General features: G+C 48.2%; 1 protein-coding gene across 2 annotated transcripts in view; it reads left to right on the forward strand.

Annotated features, from left to right (window-relative positions):
• CDK5RAP2 (CDK5 regulatory subunit associated protein 2) overlaps positions 1-26,852 on the forward strand; it is a 167,567-nt gene that overhangs the window by 71,254 nt on the left and 69,461 nt on the right. Inside the window, exons 14-20 of one of the 2 annotated variants that reach the window (XM_024562182.3) lie at positions 2,002-2,142; positions 10,118-10,215; positions 15,605-15,735; positions 17,270-17,379; positions 19,420-19,548; positions 24,159-24,254; positions 26,139-26,326. In XM_024562182.3, the coding sequence (XP_024417950.2) occupies positions 2,002-2,142; positions 10,118-10,215; positions 15,605-15,735; positions 17,270-17,379; positions 19,420-19,548; positions 24,159-24,254; positions 26,139-26,326 (893 nt within the window). The remainder of the gene's footprint in view (positions 1-2,001; positions 2,143-10,117; positions 10,216-15,604; positions 15,736-17,269; positions 17,380-19,419; positions 19,549-24,158; positions 24,255-26,138; positions 26,327-26,852) is intronic. The other variant, XM_045196779.2, reaches the window with a different exon arrangement.

A 26,852-nucleotide genomic window follows, 5' to 3' on the forward strand; every position in this document is an offset into this window, starting at 1 on the left:
AGAAGTTGGAAGATAAAGAGTAAGTCTTGCAGAAAATAGAATTAAACAAGCAACAAGGTGGAAAGGTGGGAGAGAAAAGAGGAAATTAGAAGCTTGATTGAAGAGCTCCGATATGTACGGAACAGGGGTTCCAGAAAGAGCGAACAGGCAGAGCAGAGGGGAGACCATGTTCACAGTAATGGGCTATTTCCGAAACGGAAGGCAGAGGGCTCTGCATCGAAGGGGCCCGCTCAGTTGCTAGCACAACAAATGAACAAGACCTATAGCCCGAGGCGTGTCTTTGTGAAGTATCAGAAAACGGGTAAACCCAGCATCCGAAAGGCTTCTAGAGGGAGGAAAATATGGGCCACGTGCAGAGTCCTCAGCAGAAACACTGGGAGCCAGAGGCAGGAGCGCAGAGCCTCCGGATTTTTGAGGAAGAGTGATTTCCCATCCGGCACTCTGTCCTCAGCAGCGCTGCTAGCGAGAGTGAGGGCAGAGTAAAGGCATTTTCAGACATTCGGTGCCTGAAATCATCTGCCTTCCACCTGACACATCTGACTCCATCTAGAGGAAATTTTAAGTTCTTTTAGAGGGTTTGGAGGTAAATTTAAGTACATGATTTAGTTTTGTGAAGTAAGTAAATAAACAGAACAGAGCAGTTGTTACTAATTCCAAGAAAAGCACAGAATTGAAAATGAAATGTAATCATGGAGCTCTGTGCGTGTGGCTGAGCCGTGAGCAGTATTTGAGTGGCCATAGTAAGGTGAATGCTGAATGCTGATTTAGCTAAAATTGTGATATGACTATTAGGAAAATGTTGGGGGCAGATGATGTAAGAGCTAAATTTTTAAACTGTGAGAGGAGCCAAGAGATAAAATTTAACCGTAAGATGTCAAGAAATGTGGGGGTAGGAACAGATACAGAAACACGGAAGTAAAGAGCCCAGATGGCTGTAGAGTCGGAAGTTATTTTCTGGGAGTGGGACTCGGAGGTGGACGTGGAGATGTAGGGGCGGCTGTTTTCCACCTAAGCCTTACAACACTGCTAACAATGTGTATGTATAATTGGACATTTGAAAAATAAAACTAAAATGTGTAACTCAAACACAACAGTATGATGGCAGTTCTAGAAATTCACTGTTGGTTATTTGATTCCTAGTTCTCCCTGTTACAGGTCAGTGGGTTTTTATAAAAATTTGTCTCTGCTGCTTTTTCATTTGCGTTCACCTAATTTCTTTGACCAATTTGACAAGACGAATTAATTTTGGTCGGTGCTGAGGAATGAGATGCGGTTCTGTCCTGAATTTCTGACCGAGAGTGCAGGAACCTAGTGCAGGAGTTACCAGCTGTTCAAATAGTTAGGGATGGATTCCATGCTTGAACTTGGGCACAGGACCAGAGAAATGGCCTCCAGTCCGTCACGGTGTCAGATGTCTGATCTGCTGAAGGAGTCAGGGAGGGCAGCTGTATTGTGTATCATCACGAAGGAGTTTGTCACGTGTGACCAGACCCCGAAGCAGTGTTTGCCGTCTTGCCTTTCTCTTCCCAGAAGTCAGTCTCCTCACAGATACAACTGGTTCAAGTTTTGTCAAATGTGTAATGTTTCAAGAGAAACTAAGCTTTGTTGGGTTGTGATACACAATCTCCCTAATCCAACCCTGTGGGATAGGAAACAGACACAGGGGTCACCCCTGGTCAAAGGGGACTCAGGATTGGAGCCCAGTTCCCCGGGGCCAGAGCCTGGCCTTTGTCCTGCACACCTGCTGGGAGGCCGTCACCGTGGTGGCGAGAAGGAAGGTTCGTAATGGCTGCCACCGTGCCAGCACGCTGCCCTTCTGGTTGTAATAACACACAACTGGAGAGCCAGTGTTTGCCAGTATTTTGGGATGACGGAAGTTACTTAGAGGACATACAGGTGTTGTGAAGGAAAAAAAAGTATCTTCTCTTAAAGAGATGGGACGATCTCTTAATATTTTTTTTCTTGGTGAAAACTTCCTTACGATTTGCTTTGTTTCTTTAGAAATTCAATGAAGATTCAGAAGCAATACAGCAGAATCGTTATTTAATGACTGTGGAGGATCTCAAGTGCAGGAGTGAAGACTCCATAGCAGAAAAGTGCTCTTCTCAACAGTCACCAGGCAGCAAAATCATCTTCTCTGAGGTAAGCTTCCCTGAAACTGGGCGTTCACGTGCGAATTCATATTCTTTTCTGACACACGTTTGGTAATTCCTTTGATCTAGAGAGCCTCAAACGCCTTCTTGCTGTAATTGAGTTTACAGCAGGCGAGCGGATGGGTCTGAGTCTCCCCAACTTGGAGATTAGGACCCCGCAGCTGAGCATCGTGTTTGCACTGCGCAGCGAACGGAAGTCTCGGCTCCTTAAGAGATGAGCCGCACATTTGCTCTCCCGGGGTTCGCCTCTCGAGAACTATGTAATCTCGAGTGTTAAGAACATTTTTCTGTTCAAATGCACATGAGAAAAGGCACAGCAGGCCTTTCCTTCTCTGGCCCCAAGTTCTCTCTCCAGTCTCGCTTTCTTTCAGTCCCCGTCCTCACTGCCCACAGCCAGCTTCTCGCACAGGATTCCGGAAACGCCATCTTAGTGCCTCTCTGTGCCTTCATGCGTGCTGTTCCGTCTGTGTGGAGTGCCTTTTGCTTCCTTGTTTACCTGGTGACTCCTGAACATCCCTAATGCCACTCTAGTGTCACCTTCTCTGTGACACCCTCCCTGAACCTGCTTAGTAGTGATGTCTTCTCTTCCTCCCTGGTGTGCAGCGCTTTGCATACCCATCCATCGCAGCACTTAATTGTTGTGTTGACATGACCGGGCCCACATTTCTGCCTTCTCCTTACTCGTGCCCCTGCACCATGGGCAGGCACCTCCGAGGCAGAGAACTGGCACTCAGGTTTGAATTCCACTGTCTAGCCCAGTGCCTGGCTAGTAAGTGTTTGTTGAGTGAATGAATGACTGTTGCTTTGTGAGAGATGCGTAGAGATTGTTCTGACCCCCAGTTCAAATAAAATGCACCTTGGCAGCCAGATATGGGAAAGGAAAGATGTTCACGGTAGGCCAGGTTTTGTTTTTTTTCTAAACTTGCCTTTAATCAGGTTCATACATTCAGGACAGAGAACTCTTACACAAATTAGTTCTCTGATGAATGGCTGTGATCATGACTTGTGGTTTTGCAAAGGGTGAGTCTTCAAATAATTAACGGGTGCAGCACTGGCCCAGCTTCTGGAACAGACCCAGGCAGTAGGGCTGGAGCAGGGTCCTGGAGGCCTGCTTGTGTGCCAGGGACCAACCCTGTGGTTACTGGGTCTTGGAGAGACCTGTAGGAGTCTACAGGGAGGGGCCAGGGCCGCTGGGCATTGGGGTGGATGGGTCAGGGGTTAGTTTACAACCAGTGTAGCGGTACTTAAGCATTTTAGCACCAGCACTGGCCCCTGCACTGTGCATCATCGGCTTAGTATCAGCCTCACTGGGCCTCACTGGGGAAGAGTAGGGGCTCTTTCTGAACTCTGACCATTTACAGATGTGCATTTTTCTGTGTCTCTGGAATGAGAGTGTCAACAGAGACTAGTGGGGAGCCCTGGGGCCAGGCCAGAAGTCTGGATGGAGGCCTGGATTCCTCTCTTGGCTCTGTCACTTCCTTGGGTAAGTCCTGTAACTAAATCTTACAGGGCTGATAATTTGTGATTCTAATTTATGTGCATTAGATACTTGATTTCGACCATATTTAGTTGGGTGTTGGCGTACCAGTAACCTGTACCAAGGCACAGTCTGTTTTAAAACAAGACAGTGCCCCATCAGATGTTTTAGGTGGACAGATTGTCACTAATTTGAATACATCTAGTTAAAGTTTGCTATTTTGAATCATGCGTTAGTCATGTAAAAAGTGTATAAATGCTGCATAAAATGTTTATGAACCTGTTGAACAGGCTGCGTGTTTTAGAATGTAACCGTGCCAGCTTGGTGGTCTGCACACTTTGTGTTCAGTGGTTTTCACTGGGTGGCCTCTGAACTTTCACAGCCGCAGGGGTAGAGCCACCTCACGCCGTTTCCATTGTACTTAGGTCCTGATGATGTGTAAATCACTGTGCAGACTTCCTCAGTGTTTTAGCACAGGTTTTAATTTTGTTCCTCAAGACTAATTGCAAATTGTGGATCCAGGACTATACATGGTCATTGAGGAATTGTACATTTCTAGGTGTCAGTTTAAGGAATCCGGCTGTTGGAGCCTGCAGCCCCAAGTCACCAGCCCCTCCCCCCTCGCCCGCACAGGCGTGCTTCCAGAGTAGCAGTTGTTTCTTCGTAGGAAATGTGGATTTCTTCTGCCATGCCCTTGACCATTTTGTGTTGACTCAGGTTTTATCCTCTGCCCATTTCTACAAAGAACTTGAGGCTGCGACGTGTCCTCATCAACTCTGGGCAGCCTGTTTTCCTTCTAATCATTGTATGATTCTGAGAATTAACTCTGGATGATGGGGCATTGAAGACAGCGAGGAAAACACACCGACCGTATTTAACTTGCTGCAGCCAGAGATTCAGAGCCCGGCTGTTGACATGGTTGGGGCATCGCTGCTGAAGTTCCTGAGTATTAAAGAAAATGTCTTTGTTGCAGAGCTGTGACGTGGGTACCAAGATAGACACCATCCATCTACCAGGCCACTGAACTGCCCTGATTATTGAGAAGAGAGCCATTCAGTTTTCTCTTTACGTGTTGCTGCCTCTTCAGATTGTGGTCAACACGTTGCATGTGGTTCCTTCAGGTCACTAGGGAAACTGTGGTAGAGTGGAGAATCCCTGGCTTTGCTCTTGGAATGTCAGTTCTGGTTCTTCTTAGCTCTGTGACTTTGTGCTAGTCGCTTGATCTCTCTGAAACTCACCTTCCTAATCTGTAAAATGGGGAGTTCCATGCTTATTTCCTGAAAGGATTAGAAATAATGTAAGTGTGATAGTTAAGCTACTTTTGGTTGCCAGCTATAGAATCCAACATTGAGTAGTTTGAGCAAAAGAGCGGTGAAAGGGAGTGTTCACTGGGAGCGTGCTGGGGGCTGCTGCTGACGCTGAGGGAGAGTCGTGCAGCCGTGCCTGGGGGAGCGTGAAGCTGCGGTAACGGATGCAGAAGCTCTCCGCCCCAGCGCTGTCTTTGACATGAGTCACACCCAGCAACTCCCAGACTTCCGGTGTCTCAGTTTAAATTTCTAAATGCCTGGGGAGAATCGGGCTAGTCTCGTGTGGACCCAGGGGCTGGTTCGCAGAAGAGAGAGGGATCGTCCATGGACTCACCCCTGTGTTTTAGTTCTCAGATGGGGCCGGGGGATGGTGGTGAGCTGGCGGTCACTCTCGGGCGGCGGAGAACACACTGCAGAGTCAGACACAGGAGATGCGTGGCGATCCTAAGCCTTCTGTGGGATGAATGGCCTCCGGTCTGGGTTGGAGGGACAGGCTGGAGGGTGAGGGTTGGGTGCTCCTGCTCAGAGGTGCTTCTCCTTACTGCCCTCTGCCCCTGTGTGGAGGAGACCCACTGCTTTGTCAGCTCTGCTGACGGAGCCAAATGACTTCATTCCAATGGGCGTGATTCAATGCAGGGGAACAGGTGATTGATGAAAGGGGACCCAAATGACTCTGGAGAGTTCATTTATTTTACAAGGGTGGGCAGTTTGCTTCTAGGAAGATGTTGACTCACTCCGACTGCCATTATGCAAACTATCCGCAGGAATCTCTGCTCTTAAGATTCATATGGGTCCCTGTATCCCTCTTAGCTATTTAATCATCAAATCAGCAGGTATGGTGGCTGCGCTTGATCTGGGCCAGACACTGTCCTGCCTGTAAGACCCCCAGACCCGTAAACGGTGGCTGGGGCACCACCAGCTTGGACGTGAAGGTGAACCAGGGTGCCATGGGGGTGCCAAGAGGGAGAGCATCTCTCTGCCCTCGACGGCTTCCTGCCAGGAGATTGGCCTGGGCAGATCCTGCAAGGTGCCTGGAATGTGTCCGTGGAGAGGGGTGACTGATGGTGGTGGTCTCAGAAGAGGTGAGGTGTTTCCTCCTGGATTTCAGGTGAAGGGGGTTTCAGTTCACAGAGATGGGAGGATGGGAGGGAAGCAAGTGTGGGTGTGGTCAGCTGGCAGGTGGGGGCCAAGGAGAGCGGTGACCTGAGAAACCTGGTGAAGGTTTGAAATAGCTTCCAGAAAGAAGGGGAGCAGGGTGCTGAGCCAGGCACCCAGGCCCTGACATTGCAGTGGGTGGGCCTCTCAGCCTGAAGCTCAGCCCACACTGATCCAGGTAAGGTGCAGGGCCCCCGGGGTCAGGAGTGATTCACTGGGCACATACATTTCACACCTGGAGTCTGCTCCATCCACCAGAACTCCATTTTTGTCTGTCTTTTTTGCTAGCCTTTCTGAGTCGGCTTTGAAGTTACGTATCTCGCACAAATTCTGACTGCCATTTGTTAGCTGAACGGACTCATCAAGTTAACCTCTCCTGTCAGAGAATCAGTCTCCTCATCTGAAAAATGGGAAGACTTACATACCTTCCTGGGTTGTTGTGATTAGGGTGATCCATGTAAAAGTACCGAACATAGCGCCGGAGCGCAGGAATTCCGTAGTTAATGGCTGTTTACCACGTGTTGACTCCGTGCCAGGCATCATGCTGAGAACTTTGTGTAGACTGACTCAGTTAATCTCCCCAAGAACTCCATGAGATGTAGGGTTATTACCTCCATGTATAGGTGAGGATATTGAAGCACAGAGAGTTTGAGTAACTTCTTCAAGGTCACACTCTTAATCATCACTGCCTCTCATGGTAGGTGCTCAAGAAGCAGTTAAGTTTCCTTATTTTCTTTGTCACTGCTGGCTGGTTTTTATGTGGCTGACAGTGGTGACGTTACCTTTTTCAAGCACCTGGTGCTTTGTATCCATTAGGGGACATTGACAGGTGCACTTGGAGCTTGGCAGGGTCTGCCCCCGCCTCATTGCCCTGACCTTGGGCACACTGCTGGTCCTCTGTGCCCCCGATCCCTCCTCACCAGAATGGGGAGAGTCGTGCCATCTGAGCCCATGGGTTGTGAGGTTTGAAGGAGAAAATGCCAGCAAAGCACTTGGGGTCGTGGCAGACGTGCTAAGGACTCGATGGCCTCATCGTCTTGCTGTCCGCTTGAATTCTGCCCCAGAGCTGAGAGCGTCCCCGTGACACTGTTGCTGGGCACGGGAGGCACTGGGCACTCCTTGTACAGTGACACACGGCAGAGTTTCAGAGGGGCCTGTCGCTTCTAGCAGTCTTGGTGACGAGCTTCCCGCAGCCAGACTGGTGGTTCAGCATTTAAACCTCCTATCGACAGGTGGCACCCTCACCTTGCGTTGTTCAGGGCGAGACTCGTGGGGGTAGTCCCTGAAGTCAGGGGGCCTAACTGAGGTTTGCTCTCAGCTTCCCTTTGGCAGTCGGCTAAAGCCAAGGGCCTCTTCCCTGGAAAAATACGTAAGTGCATAAAATATATGCACAGGATTAAAAAGGAAACCAATTATTTTAAAATTTGGTTATTGAAATATTTAGAAAGAATAAAAATGGTACTGTGTTAAGTAACAAGATCGAGGGGTGAGCGTGGTGACTGCTGAAGTTTTGGAGTGGTGACAGGAATACACATTTTGAGGTAACCACAACATATACAAACGGTTTCTTTTGGTGACAAAGTCACAGGGAAATATTAAAACTACTGTGGTGCGTGGCAATAGCAGTACTTTGTCACGTCATAACTGAAGGGAATGCTGAATTCCAGTTAGAGGTGAGTGAAGATAAAGCTGTAACTTCTTTCCCCTGTTCCTACTCATACTCACGCAGCCCCTGAGTTTTAATTTCAGTTAAGAACCCCTGTCCTAGGGAGTATTTCAACTCTAGGAAAAAGCATAAGTTAATGTGAAATACAAAGGCTGCCGGCAGCTCAAGTCTCTTCATTAGCTGAGTGTCTCCCTCCCAGCGTTTGGAGAACATTTAGTCTGTGCTAGGCACTGAGCTAGGTTTTCTGCACCCATTAGCTTCATTTATTTTAACATTTTCCTCTTCTTTTTTTTTTAAATCCTCACCCGAGGATATATTTATTGATTTGAGAGAGAGAGAGACGGAAACATTGATGGGAGAGAGAAACATTGATTGGTTGCCTCCTGTACACACCCCAACCAGAGATCAGACCTGCAAACCTAGGTATGTGCCCTGACTGGGAATCGAACCTGGAACCTTTTGGTATACAGGATGATGCTCCAACCAACTGAGCCTCCAGGCCAGGGCACGTTTTCTTCTTATTTTGAAATAACTTCAAATTTATAGGCTACTTAAAGAATAAAGGATTTTACTTTTCCTGAGCCATCGGAGTGTGAGCTGTCTGTGTGAAGCCCTGTCACCTCTGGACACTTCAGTGTGTGTTTTTCGTAGGCGAGGACACTCTCCTGTGTGATACAGCACAGCCCTCACAAGAGGGAGTTGGCAGGGGCACTTTGCCACCTTCCAGTCCTCAGGCTCATTCAGGTCTCACTAGTGCCCCATAAAGGCCCTTGTAGCGCAGGATCCAGGTCGGGGTCATGTGCTGCGTTTATCTTGGTTCTTTAGTCTCCAGTGGGAACCGTTCCTCTGTCCTTCCTTGGCTTTTATGGCCTCGGTGCCTTGATCAATGTGGCTGAATCCAGGCCTGTCACACTGCAGGGAGTTCTTAAGTCTGGGCTCTTGACTGCGTTCGGGCTCGGCGTCTTCGGTAGGAGTGGCACAGGGGCGATGCTGTGTTCCGTTGTGTCCTGTCTGATGGCATGTGATTTCCATTTGTCCCATTGCTGGTCACTGGCTTTGACAACCTTGTGAAGGTAGTGTCTGCCAGGTGTCTCGACTATAGAGTTATTCTTTTTTCCTTCGTAATTAGTAAGTACTGTTTGTCAGGGGGGTGTTTTGAATCTGTGTACATATCTCGATCTTTAAACTTTCACCTGCCAGTTTCCTTTTTTATTTTTCGGCTGACTTGTTAATTCCCACCATGGTTGGTAAATAGTGAGTTTTCTAATTTCATCATTCTTTCTACGTTTAGTAGTTGTTATTCTTCTGTAAAGAAAAGCCTACTCTTCTTCCTATTTATTCATATCAATATGAATATGAATTCAAATATGAATTCATATTTTATTAAATAGGTTGTAACCTGTTACTGTTGTTTATTTTGTTGCTCAGATTACTCCAGAGTTGGCCTTTTCAGGCTGGGTCCCCTGTCCCGACGACACGCTCCATCATTCTGTAAGCAGTTCCATCTTTCCGGCATGACACAGTGCTGTAGACATCCCTTGTGTGGTCCTTGATTTTCTCACCCCGGTATTGGCGTCGGCCATTTCTCTTGGGATCCCTGGTCCCTCACAGAACACATGTAACTCCCCTGCTCCGTAACTCCAGGAGGTGGTGGTTATTGCCCACCATTGGGCAGGTAGGAATATCAAGGCTTCATTCAGTAACTTCCTGAGGTCCCAGAACTGCTAAGTAGCAGAACCATATTTTGAACTTAAAAAAAAAAAATTCACCTTTGTGAGTGCTAATTCACAAAATGACATCCCCATTTTATAAATGAGGAGACTAAACCTCACAGAGGTTCGTTAGGCTGGTTACCGAGGTCATGTAGCTGCTAGGTGACAGAGGTCCTCCTCAGATCTCTATCATCACTGTTCAGGACTCCTGTAAAGCGCGGCACACTTGACCTCTTCTACGTGAAGTCCCTTGTCCCTCATACCTGCCAGGTTTTGGTTTAGGAATTTTTTTGTTTGGAGAAAGAACGAATGTGGAAAGGCGTTGTTTGTAGTGTTGTGAAAACGATGGCCAGAAGCTCCTGGGGTGGCTCTTCCATGATGGACGAATCAGGTAGCTATGATGGTTCTTCTGTGGCAGCTACTCAGTGTTGGGAGCACAGCTCTCAGCGTTACTCTGCGGCGAGATGGACAGTCAGTCATCCCCCAGGCCGCCTGCAGGTGGTGCTCTCTGACTGTGGCCTGATCCAGAGCCTGGCGCTCACGATCACCTTCGTTTGGGTTTAGAAACCCACCTGTATTTGCATAATGTAAGGATGTGCTCTTTTAAAATTCTCCTCTTAATGTCAGATGTCCATTGTCATTTCCAGGAAAAGCAACAATTAGACTATGAAGAGCTGATTCAGGTCTTAAAGAAAGAGCAGGACATCTATGCCCACCTGGTCAAATCTCTGCAGGACTCAGACAGGTAAGGGTTTCTGTCTGGACGTCACACGCACGGGAGTGTGAACACTCGCGCACACACACATTTTGAATAAATGTTCTTGTCTCCAAGGCAGCAAAGTTTGCTTAGGAAGTTTAAAGTTCTTGGATGATGATTGCCTTGTTTAGATCAGATGTACCTGTTTTCTATCAAGGATTGTCAGACTTCTGCCCTGGATGGGCAGCTCAGTTGATTAGAGCATTGTCCTGATGTGCCAAGGCTGTGGGTTCGATCCCTGGCCAGGGCACACACAAGACTCAGCCACCAAGTGCACGGGTGGGGGCAACAACAGATCGGTGCGACTCTCTCACTCTCTCCCCCTCTTCCTCTCTCTAAAATCAATAAATAAAGAACAAAAAAGAATTGTCTGACATTTGACAACACACTCGGGGTAAAAATATCTAATCATAATCACTCAGATTTTTGTAATACTTTATTATTGATTTAGAAAGTGCTTCTGTGTATTAACTCAAGTGATCCTCATAGCTGTCTGTGACATAAGTGATACCGTTAACTCCTATTTTCCATAAAGCCATTTTCCATGAGAGAGGTTGTCCAGAGTCACACAAGTGATGAGTGACAGAACGCTGTGACTCAAGTGACTTGGGTCTTTCCAGAATGGCTGAGATGATTTGGTGCCTGTGAGGTGTGGTAAGACAGTTGATTACGGCTAATGGTCTCCTTCTAGCCCTTGCCCTTTGCCTACAGGCAAGCGGCCACCTCTGGGCCTCTTTGTTTGCCCATCTGTAAATACAGGGGTGGCCTCTGTGATTTCTAATATTAAAAATCCATCTCTCTACACCCTGGGATAGTTACAGGTGAAAGGAGTGGTGTCTGGGGTTCATTGCAAAGCGGTGTAGGAGCAGAGGAAGTGGGCGGGAGTGCTGTGGAACAAGGTCGGCCACGGCTCCCTGGTTGTTAGGTCTGGGGCGTGGTTGGTGGAAGAGGGGCTCATTACATTACAGTTTGTTTTCTTTTGTATATGGCTGAAATTTTTCATAATAAAAATTTGAAAAAGAAAAAAATCACCCTTCATTGCTCCTTCTCTTACGCCCTTCACTCTAGCCCTAATGTCTTCATGATATGTCTCCCTGGGCCACGTGCTCTCCTGCCCCTGCCTTCACATGGGTTCCCGCACCCTCTTTGTCTCCCACGGGCCCTCGAGGTTCATCTTGAGGGTTACCCTTGTCAGGAGGCCCACAGCAATCTCCAGGAAAGTGGCCCCAGGTGCCCTTGTCTGGACCATGAGCTCTGCCTTGGGGCAGGGGTCCCGTCTCGCTCATCTCTGTTTCCAGTGCCTCTCACGGGGACTGGTATGGAGCAGGCACTTGGAAATGTTCATTGGATGAATCCCCCTCCCCCATCTTCTAAGTTATGAGATAATTTTCATATTTTTAAATCTAAAATGAGTTTAGAGAAGATGAAAAGTAGGCATCACTCTGAGAAAGTGAGCATTTTCCAGAAGCCTCGGCTTCTAGTCATTTTCACATGGGGAAGGGGTTGAGTAATGCTGGGGAACTCAGAGAGGGACGGGCAGAGTGGTGGGGCTGCCGCTCCTCCGGGTGCAGGTTGGATCTGATTCTGGGTGCTGACAGGCCCTGTGGGGGAGTACGTTGATGTCAGCTGCCTCAGCATCATGGGTGGCTCTGAGTTTCACAGGCTCTTTCCTAATGTATAAAAATGTAGGATGGGCCTTGGCCGGGTGGCTCAGTTGGTTGGAACATCGTCCCATGCACCAAAAGGTCGCAGGTTCAATCCTCAGTCAGGGCACACACCTGGTTGTGGGTTCAGTTGCTGGTTGAGGCATGTGCGGGAGGCAACTGAATGGTGTTTCTCTCTCCCGTTGATGTTTGTCTCTCTCCCGTCGATGTTTGTGTCTCTCTCTCTCTCTCTCTCTCTCTCTCTCTCTCTCTCTCTCTCTCTCTCTCTCTCAAACCAATAAACATATCCTCGGGTTTATGGATTAAACCAAAACCTGTGGGATGAGACCAAGACAGGTCAGTGCTGTGACTGACAAAGATGCTTACAAGTTTTCCTGTTCATCTTAGAGTGGAAACACCTTTAGGGTAAGACAGACCTGGGTCCACACCCCAGCTCTGCCACTCAGCAGCTCTGAGTTCTGGGCTGAATCACCTTTCCCTCTGAGCCTCAGCATGTGTGTTTTTACAATTGAGATTGGCTGACCTACCTCTCTACTTACCTCCCTACCTGCCTACCTACCTGCCTGTTTACCTCCCTGCCAGCCTCTCTACCTTGTAGGGTGGTTTTGAAAATAGATGACAGTGTGTGAAGCCCTAATATTGCCTGGCACATGTAAACATTCAACACATGGTAACCCAGTAAGAGTACAACATGAAAAGCTTCTGTATGCCTCAGTATCCCCGTACGCATAGACTCAGTTGTTCGGGGTTTCTGAATCCTCAGTCCTTGCCATGGGCAGGGGGCAGAGTTGTGGGCCAAGGCAGGTGGTGTGCCTGTTGGTAACATCAGCATTGCTGGCTCCCTGGAAGCTGGCAGCAGAGGGCATGTCTCTGGAGATGTATGCCGCTGTACTTACGACTAAGGTTGGGAAGGGAGGTCAGGGATCGTGGGCAATGGTGTGCCTGGCTCTTTCCCCTTTACTTATTTATTCCTCACAGCAACATTTAGAAGTCAGTGGCTTTGTCCCGTTTTTAGGAGAGGAAGTCTGCTGTCGGCGGTGTTCAGGGTGTTGTCCAAGCGTCTGTAGTTGGGAACCACCAGAGCTCAGATCTCCCTGGCTCCTGAGCCGAGGCCCTGTCACAGACATGCCTCATCTTGCGAACTAGTGGGGTCCCCACTTCCCAGTGACCCAGGCTGCTCTCCCTCAGCACTGTTGGGACGTGGGGCTGGGTAACTTTTTGTTAGGAGGGGCTGCCCTGTGTGCCTTGTTGGATGTTCAGCAACGTCTCTGACTTTCTCCAGTGCATGCCGCCAGCACCTTCCCTGCCCCAGGTGTGGCAGCCACCAGTGTTGCCCCTTGTTCACTGGGTGCCTCAGTCGTCTCCAGACGAGACTCACTGTTACAGCTCATGAGAATCAGAACGTTTGGCTTATAAATATTATCTTCTGTTCAGGAGTTTTTAGGATATATGGAAGGAAGGAAATGATGTGTGTTTCAGCATCTAGTATATGTTAGGTGTTCTTTCCCATGTAACATCTCATTTAATCCTCAAAACAATCTTGAAGGAAAGATACTACCCCATTTTACAGAGGAGGACATTCGGACTAAGGCCTGAGGTCATGGAGCTAGTCGGTGGTGGTTTGCCTTTTGGAGCTTGTTCTCCGGGGCTCCTTGTTTCCGCCTCCTCCCCCCTCACATCCAGGAAGAGGCACGGACAGGGCTTTTGCTACCTTCGCTTCTTTTGCCCCTCTAACGCCCCCCACTGTGAAAGGGCTCTGGGGTTGGGGAGATGAAAATGACAGACAGGGTGCAGCAGCTGTGCCCTTTTTGCCCTGGTGGAGAGTGGAAGAGGGATGAAGCCGTTAGCTTTCCTAGCCCGCATCTCCGGAGCTTTGCTAAAACAATCTTCTTTTTTTTTTTTGTGGTTGAATGTGTCTGCAGCCCGACCGCATCCGAGCGAGTGCTGTGCTGTGACACCTCTGGAGGGATTTCCATCAGCCTTACAAATTGGCCGTTATGATTGCCTTGAAGTGGAAGTGGGTGCAAGTGGCTGGTGGGGCCCCTTCCTTTGCAAGAAGCTGGCTTCACAATGAGCCATCGTCGAAGCAGCGAGCATAGAAGATTAGACATAATGGCTTATTTTCCTTCCGATATATGTCGATTTATGTGTGCAGGCCAGTGGATGGAGCTGGAGGAAATTTCTGAAGGAGAAGTGAGGCTTGAGTCTGTAGCACACATTTAGAGCAGCAGCTCTTACCTGTTGGGGGGATGGACCCCTTTTGAAAAATCTGTTGAAAGCTGATGGGCCCTCTCCCTAGAAAAAGCCACATAAAGAGCCGCCATTTCAAGGTGTTGATGGACCCTCGTGGGGAAGCGGAGGTCAGATGCTGGACAGGGACTGGTGTATTTCTTGGTGTCTAAAAAAGGAAGGCTTCCTGATTTGTTACTGTGTTTTGATAGTCTCAAAAATGGTCCTGTAGTTTGACCCGCTAATTGCACTGCTGGGAGTTTGGCTCATGAAACTAACCTGAGTGTGAAACAAGGCTTTCAGCACAGAGTTCGGTGAAGCACGGGTTGTTTTTCCGATGGCAGTGAGCGTTTCTGCCCCTCTGAGAGCTGGTAACCAGCAGTTCAGGTCCCTGCCGTGGGCACACCCTTGTGGTCCTGCATGGCCCAATCAGTAGCCACTAGCCATGTGACTATTTAAATCTAAATTAAAAAAAAATTAAGACCTCAGTTCTTCAGTGTGTTAGCCACAGTGTAAATGTCTGGTCGGCACCTCCCCCTGGCAGCTTCTGTGTTAGCCCAGCTACTGAACGCTTTCCTCGGGAAGATGCTGTCGGACAGTCCTCCCCAAGACCCACGCTGGTTCCGGGAGGTGTGCGTTTCCACGGCCTCCTCTGGGTTCCGGGGTGCACTCCGTGAGGCTCAGCACCGCGTCACAGTGACTCTACAGTGACACTTGGCACCCCGGCCCAAAATAAAGCCCTTTGCAGTCTCTATTTGTGTTTCTCTTGGTCCCTAAATTGGTCCTTCCATCCCTTCCTTTATGGACTCACTCCTCGTTCTTTTCTTCTCTTCCTTCCTGCCCCTCACCCCGACTCCAGTGCCACGGCTTTTTGGGGTGACACAACAGACGTTCTCTCTTGTCTCCTCTTTCTGACACCTGGGTGCCAGGTGACAGCCAGGCTCTGGAGAGCTGCCCCTTTTATACCCAAGCTCTCACAGGTATCTTCCAGGCAGAGAAACACTCTGTGCATTAAACCGTTTGTACTTAATTACATCTGTAGCAAAATCTGGGAAATGATCTCGATGTGCACTGACAGGAGTGAGTTAAAGTAAATGGTGGGACATCACCTGTTAATGTCATATAGTCAAAAAATGGTGTTTGCAAATAATTCCCAAAATGCAGGGGAGTAGTTCAGTGAGGAATGCACAGTTTAGCATTGCATTGTACATCCACTATTATTTCAGTGTTGTGAAACTACTCAGGGAAAAAGATGGGGCGGGAGTACAGTCTGCCATGTGCTAACTGGTGGTAGGATCGTGGTAATTTTTGTTTTCTTTATACGTCTGTCTTACATTTTAAATTTTCTGTAATCAACATACTTACATTTATAACCAGAAATTAACTGCGGATGATGTAAAAATCAAAGGGAAGGCTGGCGCGGTTTTGCATCTTTGAGCACAAACAGGTCTGTTTTAAAATTTCTGGTGTCTTGCTTTACCAAGTGCCCACAACCTGCAGGCTGAGTTAAACAGCATCTTGGCCCTGCGGAGGCAGCTGGAGCGGGACGTGCTCGCCTACCGGAATTTGAAAAAGACGCTGGAGGAGCAGATCAGCGAAATTCGGAGGCGGGAAGGTACAGGCTGTCTCGTGTGTATTTCCCTTTGGTTTTTCCACTTGGAGGGCCTTGGCTGGGCATTAAGGGAATCCTAAAGTCCAGTGGGACAGGGGGCACCCCCAGGACTTCATCTGGGGATCCTTTCCATGGTGGCCGTGACGGTGTTGGCCCTCTCAGTCTGAGTGCTTCTGGCTTTGGCCGTCACTGTAGGATGCCCAGCAAGCTGTGTTAATTCTGCAGAGGTCTGCTGTGCATTGCTCCCCTGCGGCCTCTGCTCTCTTCTGTAGCATTTGGTACTCACAGCTCCAGGAACCGTGGAACCTTGCAGCCCCCTTTCTCTGGGAAACAGCCCTGGTGCCCCAGACATCTGGGCTCTGCCTACCACTGCACCCCGTGCAGAGAGCCCAGGCTGCAGACACGGGGGGTAAGATTGCTGCTTCATGGTGGAACGCTGCTTTTTGCATCGTCTCCGCCCCAAGTGGACTCACTCAGGGCTGCAAGGTGAGGGCCCTGTGGTGCGGGCATCGCGGTGCCTGTCACGGTAGTATCGGCCCTCTCCCTTCCTCGAGCCTGAGCCCCTTAGAGTCTGGGCCGGAATCTTCTTCCTCTCTGTACCTCTGGCCTGGCGCACATGGCAGACCTATGTGATAGTGTTAGGTTGACATTTCTTGAGCAAGTACTGTGTGTAAAGCACAGCACCAGGCACCTAACTGCTCACCCCTGATTCTGACAGTCATCCCATTAGGTAGAGATGTTGATTTCATTTTATAGACACGTGGGGGTGAGATTGCTGCTTCATCTTCAGATGAAGACACTGAGGCTCAGGGGTGGAGGTGAGGGTTCATTTACCCAGACAGGAGCCAGGACATCTTCCTTTGAAGTTTAGTTCTTTCTAGTACATTAGATGTATCAGCTCTTACCCACATGTGTTAATACATGAGGTCATGTTTGTGGACATGCCTCAGTCTGTTAACAGCCTTCCCCTCCCCTGCGTCTTCCCCCCCCATTCGGATGTGACCTTGGCTGCAGGGGGAGCGGTCCCTTACGTAGGGGGTGACTCAGTTCTCTGGTATGAGTCCTAGCAGGCAGTCTCTGCACTTGCTGTGCTCGCTCCCATGGAGGGCTGTGGGGCCACTAAAAACACATCAGGTACTTAATTCCCTGAGTTCCTCCCTTGAGGGTCACATCTACTTTTCCAGTATTCCCACCTGGACGGAATCACTCCCTTACATAAACTCAAATCACCATTTTCTTGTGCCACTCAGAATGGTCTCCAGGCACAGCACTCGATATGCAAATTATAATTCAGAATTGGCTACAGTGAAAGCTTACACAGCCCCTGATGAAACTGTACTTTGAGATATCAGCCTGTAGAGAAAGAAGGGAAAATTACTTCCGCTCCAAAGGTTAGACTCCCTGTGTGTGCTGCTGCGCCGCCAGCCCCCACCCGCACCCAATTCAAGCTGCCTGAGGTGGGCTGCACTGGGATTGGCCTTGGAAGGACCTATTTCTGATTTTCTTTTTCTCCTCCCCCCACTTTTTTTTTTGGCAGAAGAACCGTTTTCGTTTTACAGTGATCAAACATCTTATCTGAGTATTTGCCTTGAAGAGCGCAGTCCGTTTCAGGTGGAGCATTTTTCTCAAGAAGAACTTAAGAAAAAGGTATTGGCCCGCCACTTTCAGTGCTTTGCTGGCCCTTTGTTGTCTCTTGGGTTCCTAATTAGAGGTGTGAGATTCTCAGCCCCCTCGTCTCTCCTTTCTTCCCTCTGCTCCACCCTCCCCGTGTCTGATGCACTGCTTCTCAGGCTTGAGCACTCAGCCCAGGTACGATCTTCTTTAGCAGACGCCCTCCAGCCCCTCCACGTGGAGGTCGCCCCCTTTCCCCCCCACAGGCGATCGCCTCTCTTCTTGTGCCAGTCACAGCGATTCCCTTCCCAGCGGGTTGGCACTCGTCTGGGTGTTTCTCTACATCCTCTGCCAGGCTGTGAACATCGTAGTGACTGTATCTTATTTATTTCAGATTTTCCGGTACCTGGCACACGTAGTGGGAGTTAATAGATGCTTTTTGTAAGAATAAATGTCCAGGTTTGATCCATAAATCTTTTCTAAAGCTGAAAAGGTTTTTCACTCTTGTTCGTTGGTGTGGTTACAGTGGTTTAGTATTTCAAGGTTCTAAGAGCCATTGATGAGCATAGGAAGTGTGTGCTCAGAGGAGCCTGCTTTACTGTAAAGGTATCATACGTGTACGGCAGGTTCAGCTTCCATCTTGGAGTAATTCGCATTCCGATAGAGTGGACAGACACGTAGATAGGGAACTGCACCGTGGAGGGCCGGGGTCGCTGTGACAGGCAGACGTGCGCGGTAGAGGGGTGGCCGAGGAGAGCTGAACTGCCGGGGTTGGGGAGTGCCGTTTTATGAGAGAAAGCTTCTCCACAGAAGTGAGGCCTGAAGTGGGTTTCGAAGGATGAATAGGAGTTTGTCTGGGTAGGCAGTTTTCTCGGCAGCAAAAGAGAAAATAGTCGGTGTGAGGTACAAAAGTAAGAAATAGAAAGGAGAACTATAAAAATTTTAGTATTTTGGGCGGAGTAAAGCACAGAGCATTGAGGCATTTAATTTCTGAAGGTAAAGAGAATGAATAGCTGCTGCGAGTACCTGCCATGGCTGTGTTAAGGGCAGGAGGTCATTCGCTTGGTTGGCACTCAGTGTTTACAGAATCAGAACGTCCCGCATTTCCCGCTGTAACCTTCAGGGCCGGGTTCAGTTGCATTCATGCTTTGGTGTATTGTGGACATCTGCTACGGGTAGTCAGTCTGGGTGGGGTTTCCCCTTCCCTTGAGGGGCTACTGATGCCATGTTAAGAAGGCTTTGGAAAATTACTGGCCATTGGGAAACTTGCCGGGGACAAAGGTGGTGTCTTGCTTATGTACCTGCCCTCGTAAGACTTGCACCTCAAGGAGGAGCACTGGGCTGGTGGTCCCCAGATCTCCACCCCGGGCCTGGCTGTGCCCCTGTGGCGGTGGCCCTTTCCCACATGGCTAGACACTGTGCTGTTAGATGCCATGGAATTCTCCAGACATCCCCAGCTGGGGGACCTTGGGCAATGAACTTCTTGTATCTCAGACTCTTCGTTGTAAAGTGGGGAGAGTCATACTAGCCCACCCACCTCCTCAAGACTTTTGTAAAGAATGATTGACTAAAGCTTGTAGGAATATTTTAGTAGCTATAAATTGTTTTGTAATTAAAGACTGTTATTATTACTGATATTGCTAGATAAGGTACAAAGAAGGTGATGCTGTAAAATAAGGCTCCGACAGTTTCAGAAACTTCATTCTGGGGCAGTTTTCACTGAGGGTCTCAAGTACGAGAGAGAGAGAATTAGCTGTCATTGGACTGTACCAAGGACGTCAGTGCACTGTGACCGTGATCACGTCCAGTTGCCACAGTGACCCATTGCACAGATGAGCTGCAGGCTTAGCTTGGACAGCTTGCCCAGGGTCTCTTTGCCTTGAAGTGCTGGCTCTGGGACTCATGTACAGGCAGGCTGGTAGTTTTTCCACCATGCCCAGGGTAGCCGGAAGACTGGAATCAGGCCGCCTGGTTTGCCATGGCTGTGGTGCTAAAGGCAGGGAGGTCTGTGGCCCTGGGAAGCTGAAGTCTGCCTGTGGCTCTCTCTCTAGTCTTCTCTCTGCTCTTATCTCCTAGGTCAGCGACCTCATACAACTAGTGAAGGAACTCTACACAGACAACCAGCACCTGAAGAAAACCATTTTTGATCTCTCCTGCTTGGGCTTCCAAGGGGATGGCCGACTTGAGTCAACACAACAAACAGAGGTAAGAAAAACATTCTTGTTGTCATGTGCTAATTACCAAAAAAAAATAACCCCCCAAATTTCTCAAGACTGCTTCTATCCTGGGGAGTCGCTATGGAAATTCCCTTGGCTGTGGTTGGGCTTTTGAGGGTCCCCCGGGCCTGTAGCTGTAGCGTCTGCAGGCTCCCTCACGTTTGGGTCACGTCCGCGTGGGCACAGTTGATGTGTTGTGACGCTTTTGACTCCAAGTCCGGCCCTGGGACCTGTGCTGCAGATGGCGCGTCTGGAAGACTGTGTGGTCACAGAGGGGTCTGGAGAATTGCCAGATCACCCAGATAATTTGGGTGGGTAGATGCAACATTAGTGAATTCATTAACATCGAGAGACAAACAAGGAAATACAATTCTCATTTGCTTTTTGTGTTAATCCTCTGAATTTGGTGCATCTTCTCACTCACGGCATCTGGACTTCTGGATTTGACCGGACGTGTGTTGTTCCTTCGCACACACGCCCAGGCGCTCCTGCACTCTGCCACGTGCAGGGGACACGGCAGGAACTCAGCAGCCAGTGTCCCATCAGCCCGCACGTCCAGGTTCGGGAGCGTGGGAATTCACCACGGCCAGTACTGAGAAGTTCGGCAGGGCTTTGAGAGGTGGAATCCCGGCGTCTCTGCAGGGCGCTGGTTCACTGGGCTTGTGCTGTGAGGGCGAGAGCCCCTTCTCTCGGTTCTGACCCAGCGAAGCCTTCTTCACTCTGATAGCTTCTGGTCTCTGCTCATCCTTGTGACGTGTTGTATCCGATTTTCTCTGTTCTCGGCCAGAGCTGTACACTAGAAGGACCCTGAAGCTGGGACAGTGAGGAAGAGTTTGTTATTTCCTCCCTTTAGCCCCTAACTTGGCCAAACTCTCCTGCTTGCAGAGCCTTGCTCCCTGCACCCGGTCGCTGGGTCAGACGACTGGCACCCTTCTCACCTTGAAACGCAGGGGGACCCGTTTGTGCTCGGGCCCCTGGGGTCTTCGTGGTTAGAGTTGTCTGGAAGTCAGCCTGGCATGCCAGGTGAATGGAATTCTCCTTGCCACCTCATTTCTGGGGGGAAATTTGTCAGCTTTAAGCTGTCTCCTCCCCCCTTCAGAGTGGGAAATGCTCAAAGGTATTCGTGCTGCGCCCTGGCCATCTGCTGTCTTTGAGAGAGGGACTGTTATTGATCTAAGCCTCCAGGGCTCCAGATAATTTTCAAATCCAAGAATATCTGCAGTCCATTTAGGGAGAAAGAAGTCTCTTGGCTTATTTTCTCCAAGGCAGCATTTTTAATAAGCAGCTCATTCTTCACCTACTTCATTTGAGTCATAAATGGTGAGTTGTTTGTTCATTTGCCCTTTGAAAAAAATCTGTTAATGTCCCATTGTGTCCTTTGGAGAACAGAGGCTTTTTCCCCCTCCCACTCTTGAGATCTTAACACCAACCGATTCAGATTGAGTCATTTGTCAGATTGTGTTCAACCGGGTGTTCACTGTGAATAGCCTTGTCCTTTGTAGCACAGTTCACGGGACGATCCGCCGGGGAGGGCCGTCCGCCTGGGAGGGGTGATGTTCCCAAACAGGAGCCACGGTGGGGGAGATGTTGTTAGGGGCGAGGAGGGGTGGCCGCCTGCTGTGGAGTGGCCGTGGTTCTCTTTGGTGAGATGGGAGGCAGGAACACACTGGACATGCTTGTCCAAAGCAAATATATCTTGTGATTTTAAAATTTGGTATTTTTTGTCTGATATTTAATTAACCCACAGCATTACCTAATACTTAGGAAAGGGAGGAAAGAAGTTACGCCTAATCCTGTCACTTTAAAATACTCCTGGGTAACTAGCATTTTGGAGTCGTTTCCTGTCTGTGTGTATGAACACATGTATACCCGCAGGACACATGTACAGTTTTGTTTTTTGTTTTTTCCAATCTCTGTTTGGTCGTAGCATCTTACGCGATCTTATGAATGTGCTGAAATGTCACCAACTGCCTCACTGTTGTTGAACATGGAGGGTTGTTTCCAGCAATTCGTGATTTTACATTTACCTGTGATTGTTTTTGGACCCAAATCTTTCTCTGGGCTTAGGATTCTTTTTTCCTTAGACTCTATTTCCAGACATGTAGTTACTAGCTCAAAAGTACAAATAGATAATAGGTATAAAATAGGCCTATCGTTTATTTTTATATACCCTCCTCCTACATCTTTTAATTTGACAAAAGGGTGTAAATAGCAGGAGGCCCTTGATAACAGTTTCTCAGGGTTAGCTTCAACGTGGCAGCTGCAGCGTGGACTCCCCCTGGTGGCTGCACGCTGCTCGCTCCCTGCGTGGGGGGCCGTTCACTTCCAAACCAGCCGAAAAACGGACGACCAAGAACAGGCATGCTTTTGTTTTAAAGTGCACTTGAAATCTCTCAGGAGGTGGCCCGTTATTTCCTTATATTTATTTACTGGTGGTTAATTCATGTATTTGAGGAAAACGTGGTTGACATTCAGGAGTGATCTGAGCAGACAGGAGCCAGGGACGTCTCTCCACCTAGATCCTGTGCTCGCGTGTTCCACCTGTCCACCGTCACTGCATCTTACTTACCTTTGCGATAAGTTTTAATACACAAGCAGCAGTGTACTTCCCCATAAACACTTCAACACACTCATCTTTAACTTGAATATGTTTTATAGTTACTTTTTCTTTTAAGGTTGAATTTGCACACAAAGAAATGAAGAAATTGTAAGTCTGCATTTGCTCAGTTTTGCAAGTCTGGGTTACCTGTGTAACCCAAATCCTTACCAAGATCATGTCCCTTCTAGTCCACTCCCACCCTCACCCCTGTCCGCTTCTCTAATTTTATTCTGCCATGGGTCAGTTTTGCCTGTTCCGGACCTTTATGTAGATGGAACCATAAAGGGTGTTTTCGTTTGTGTGGCACTTTCTCCCTCCGCATGTGTTTGAGACTCACCCATGTCGTCACATGAATCCGCAGTTTATTCCTTTTTCTTGCTCAGTAGTGTTCCAGCGTATGAAGGTTCTACAGTTCGTTTACTCATTCTGCTCTCGGTGGGCATGTGGGTCGTTTCCAGTGTTGGGTGTTGTGGTAAAAGCTCATATGAACATTCATACATAAATGTTTGTGTGGCCACAGGTTTCCAGCTCTCTCGGTGAATACCTAGGAATGGAATTCCTGGGTCCCAGTGTTATTAGTTTCATTAAAAATTCCAGTATTTTTTCCATAGTGGTTGAACATTTTATACTCTCACTAACAAGTTTAATAGCTCTGGTTGATCTATATCCCTGAGAAAGTTTTAATAATGAGGGAAGAAACCCATAGCGGGAGAGGGTTCCTCGCCTATGTTTAGAAACTTTTACGCTTAATAAGTATACTTATGCATATGTAGTCTACTTACTGCTTTGTAATTAGTATAGTAAGGTCTGATTTGTGATCACCAGTTCTGGTTGATCCTTATTGCAGATTTGGATGTGGTAGATTGAATATGTTCTGATCCTGGGAAGTTTTCTATAAAATGACTTTTCTGATTCAGTTTGCTGTGCTTTGCTTTTCTTCTTCCAAAACCAGGGTTTCCTCTAAAAGGAAGATCAGAAAAATTTAAATTGGCCTGGGAGAATTATGGGGGTGATTGACTAAATGCAGGAACTCATAGAATAAAACTGTGGCAATAGCACCCCAGACATCTCTTGTGTACAACATGCCCAGCAAGTGACTCAGCACCTAGTTGGGGTTTTTAACCCTTGGGTGGGATGGGGTTTGGTGTAGTTACTGGAACAGCTTTGACTGATTCCCTCCTGGGTGTGGCCGAGTTTTCCTCTTTTTAACTCGGTCAGTGCAGGTGTCCCGTGACCAGAATTCTCCCTCTTCCAGGGAGCTGAGGTTTGGCCCTCTTGACAGCTTGGTACTGTCCACTCTGCAGAATGCAGAACCTCTAGGACGTACACTTATTGAAAGCGTTAGGGGTTTAGGCACTTTTCATAAATAACTGTCCTTCATTTTCAAAACATGAAGTTATCATCAGGGAAGCCTGACACTCTTCATTAGCAAGGAGGACTTTTTGTCAGCAAAATGACAGTGTTGGCTGGGACTGCCGTCCATCGCAGAAGTGTGACAGTCCAAAGAGAGGCTGATGTCCCGTGCGAAACAGGAGGAGTGGTGCCTGGGTCAGGCACACCGTAAGTTTCATTACCGCTTTCTCGCTGGTTGATATTTTCAATTCCATCAATAGCTGTTTTCCAACATCTTGTTACTTTTATATGATCTGAGAGTGAATTTAGCAATGGCAGGAAAGTCAGCAGCACAACAGACAGTATATTCAATTCATAGCGGCTCAGGGAGGGCCCCGCAAGGTGGTGGAGATAGCCTAAGTTATTTCTTGGGAGTCTGTCCTGGAATGATGCCTGGGCCCAGGCAGCTGTGTGTGATCTGCCCAAACTAGCAGCTCTAACTTCAGTTAATTTTATTTCATGGCTTTGCCATTTGTTTCTGCCTCTTTTTTGGTTTGTTTTTTTGTTTCGCATTATTTAAAAAAAAAGTCATCGCTGACTTATTCATACATATTCATGCTGCATCTTTTTTTGGGTTGCATTTTCACACCATTCCATGCACCATGTAGCTTCCAGCCAGCAAGGAGGACGGGGACATGATCAGAATTGGCAAGGATGACGAGAACGATTTCCTGAGTGGCCAGCATTCGGAGCAGAGTAACAAGGTAGGAACATGGCAGTTAACTCCTCATTCTGTCAGCCCCTCTCTGTGCCCAAGCCTGTCTTCTTGTCCGGGGTGAGTCCGGTGGCTTTTCTGTTCATTCTGCCTGTACTGAGTGCCTGCTACGGTGCCTGTGGAGAATAAAGAGACTAGGTCTCTTCCTTCTCAGAAGTTACAGACTGGCTGGGAGAGCCAGTCATGAAAACAGCAAACAAACATATACTTGCAAATAAAAGCAGGGCTTCGATAGGAGAATACGGGCACTGGATACGGGGCCTGGACAGACCTTTAGAGATCTCACCTGACCCATTCATTATTTGCGTTGGAGACTGAGGCCTATGAGGGGATGGTTCATCCAAGGCGCAGAGTAACTCAGTGACATTTGTTGGGACAAGAGCCCTTCTTTCTGGACTGTTGAAAGCTCACAGGTCATTGGCTTGCAGCATAAGGAGCCACCGATAAAACCAAACTCCCCTTCTCGGGGGCCCTCTGCAGTCTCTTTATCTGGAGCCCAGCTTAGCATCATCTGGGCACTGATGAGAATTGGCGTCTGTGCACATAGAGTGTGCCTCCAGTCACACTGGTCCCGGGCATTTGGAGCAAGCACTCTCTCCAAATTTGAAAAGGACCCTAAAGATTGGGATGTAGTGAGAGATAGGAGGCTGCAGATTTGACATTTGTGGCCTTCGAGGTGTTCAAGTTTGTGATGATGAACGGGAGATCATTAAAATGTAGATAGTTACGTAGCTGAAATGTAGAGAGCAAAGCACTTAAAAGTGAAGGCTTTGCAATGAGATCTGATTGTGAGTCTTGGTCACTATCTCTGTGACCTTGGTTCACCTTTACTTAACCCCTAAGCCTGAATTTCCCCATCACTGAAGATGATAATACTTCTTGTTAGAATTGCTGTGATATTTAAATAGAAGGGCATGTACTAAGTGCTCAGTAAATGATAGCAATTACTATTTTTCTTATTACATTCTAGACTTTTCCTTCTTGGAAGGTTGCTTATTTAGATGGATTTAATAACTAGGTTGGTGGCAAATAAGATCCTATAAATAACAGCTCATTTGTGTAGGTCTTGTCTTCCATTTAAAATCTTAATCATTTTACAAGTGTGGAGAGAGGAGTGTGATGGCTAGTGCATGTATCACCAGCAGTGATGGAGTCACAGGGAGTTATTTATGGGTTGGCAGAAGAAATTTACAGCTTTGGGAAGGAGGGGCAGGAATGCTAATTGCAGCACCTCCAGACGCACTCAGCGCAGGCTGTAACTAGACGCTTCCCTGGCACCACTCCTCTGGGACCCTTGGGGACCTAAGAAGTTGGATCTGTAAATAACATCTCCATGGGAATTGGGAACTCTCCACTTTCCTAATGAGACAAATCAAAGTTACATTAATTGGGAGCCAGTTGGCTCTCCGCTATATAACAGGGAGGCTATATCGCAAACGTGCCTATAAATGCCAAAAGCATTGTTAATGGAATGGGTTCTGTGCCCTTGTCAGGAGCAGCTTGTTAAGAGTGGGCTGTGGGGTGGGGGACATGCCACAGTGGGTGAGACCCTGAGCCCCACACACGTAGGTGAGTCAGTCTTCTCATTCTGTTCTCATAGTCACCTCGGGAGGCGGCATTACTGTCCCCATTTTTATAGAGGAGGAAACTGATGTGAACATCTTTGTGCTCTTACCAGAGCGCCTCCCTGCTATGAAGAGAGTGTGTGTGGCCCCATGCGCCGGGTCCCTCCCCCCCTCCTCCCCCTCTCATTTTCTCCCAGGTTCACTGGTGCTCACTCACTCACTCTCTCTCCATCCTTTCTCTCTCCTCCATATGCCCCCTCCCCTCCTCCAGAGTCCATTATTTGACCAGATACTTTGATGTTTTACAGATTATTGAGGACGGTTCCAAAGAGGGCTGCAAAAATGGATACTTAAGGCTCACAGATTCCAGTATTTTAGACCACAATGGAGCCCACATACCTGGCCGTCCTGAAGACCAGAGTCTGGCGGAAGGCGAGCTCGTGAACCTGCTTGCCCCTTTCTTCAACGAGAAGGCCACGTTGTTACTGGAACCGAGGTAGACTTGGGGCTCAGGTGTTGCCCTGTTCCTGTAGTTTGAGGGGAGAACAAACTCATTTTACTAAATGGATGTAGATGGTGGTGCTGTGTAATGTACCTGAGCGAGCTCCTGAAAAGACTTGGAAGGAATCTTGCCAGTCATGCAATTAAGCAATTAGGCCGCATGCTAGTGGCTGTGAGGGGGCTTCAGTGAGGCCTCACACAAGCCCATTATAAAGAGGAGAAAGCATCTTCCCTTTAGAATTAGTCCTACGAGCCCCGGAAAGGGCTGTCTGGGTGTCAGCAAGAGGAACCAGCCCCAGTGAAATTTCTTCCAGTTCTGCAGCAGCTTAAAAACTACCATTGTAGTTGTGATTGCTGTTTTATGTTGAGCTTGAACTAAAATCCTCCTCTCATTGTATCTGCTGGGAGTCGTTCTTACATGAGGAAATACTACAGGGTGTTTTTCTTAAAACAGAAATGGAGAAACAGTTGGTATATTTATGTTTTTAAAATTAACCCTTTAGGAGCCAGTATCCCCCCTT

The sequence above is a fragment of the Desmodus rotundus genome, chromosome 1, assembly GCF_022682495.2.
Source record: "Desmodus rotundus isolate HL8 chromosome 1, HLdesRot8A.1, whole genome shotgun sequence".
Taxonomy (NCBI): Eukaryota; Metazoa; Chordata; class Mammalia; order Chiroptera; family Phyllostomidae; genus Desmodus; species Desmodus rotundus.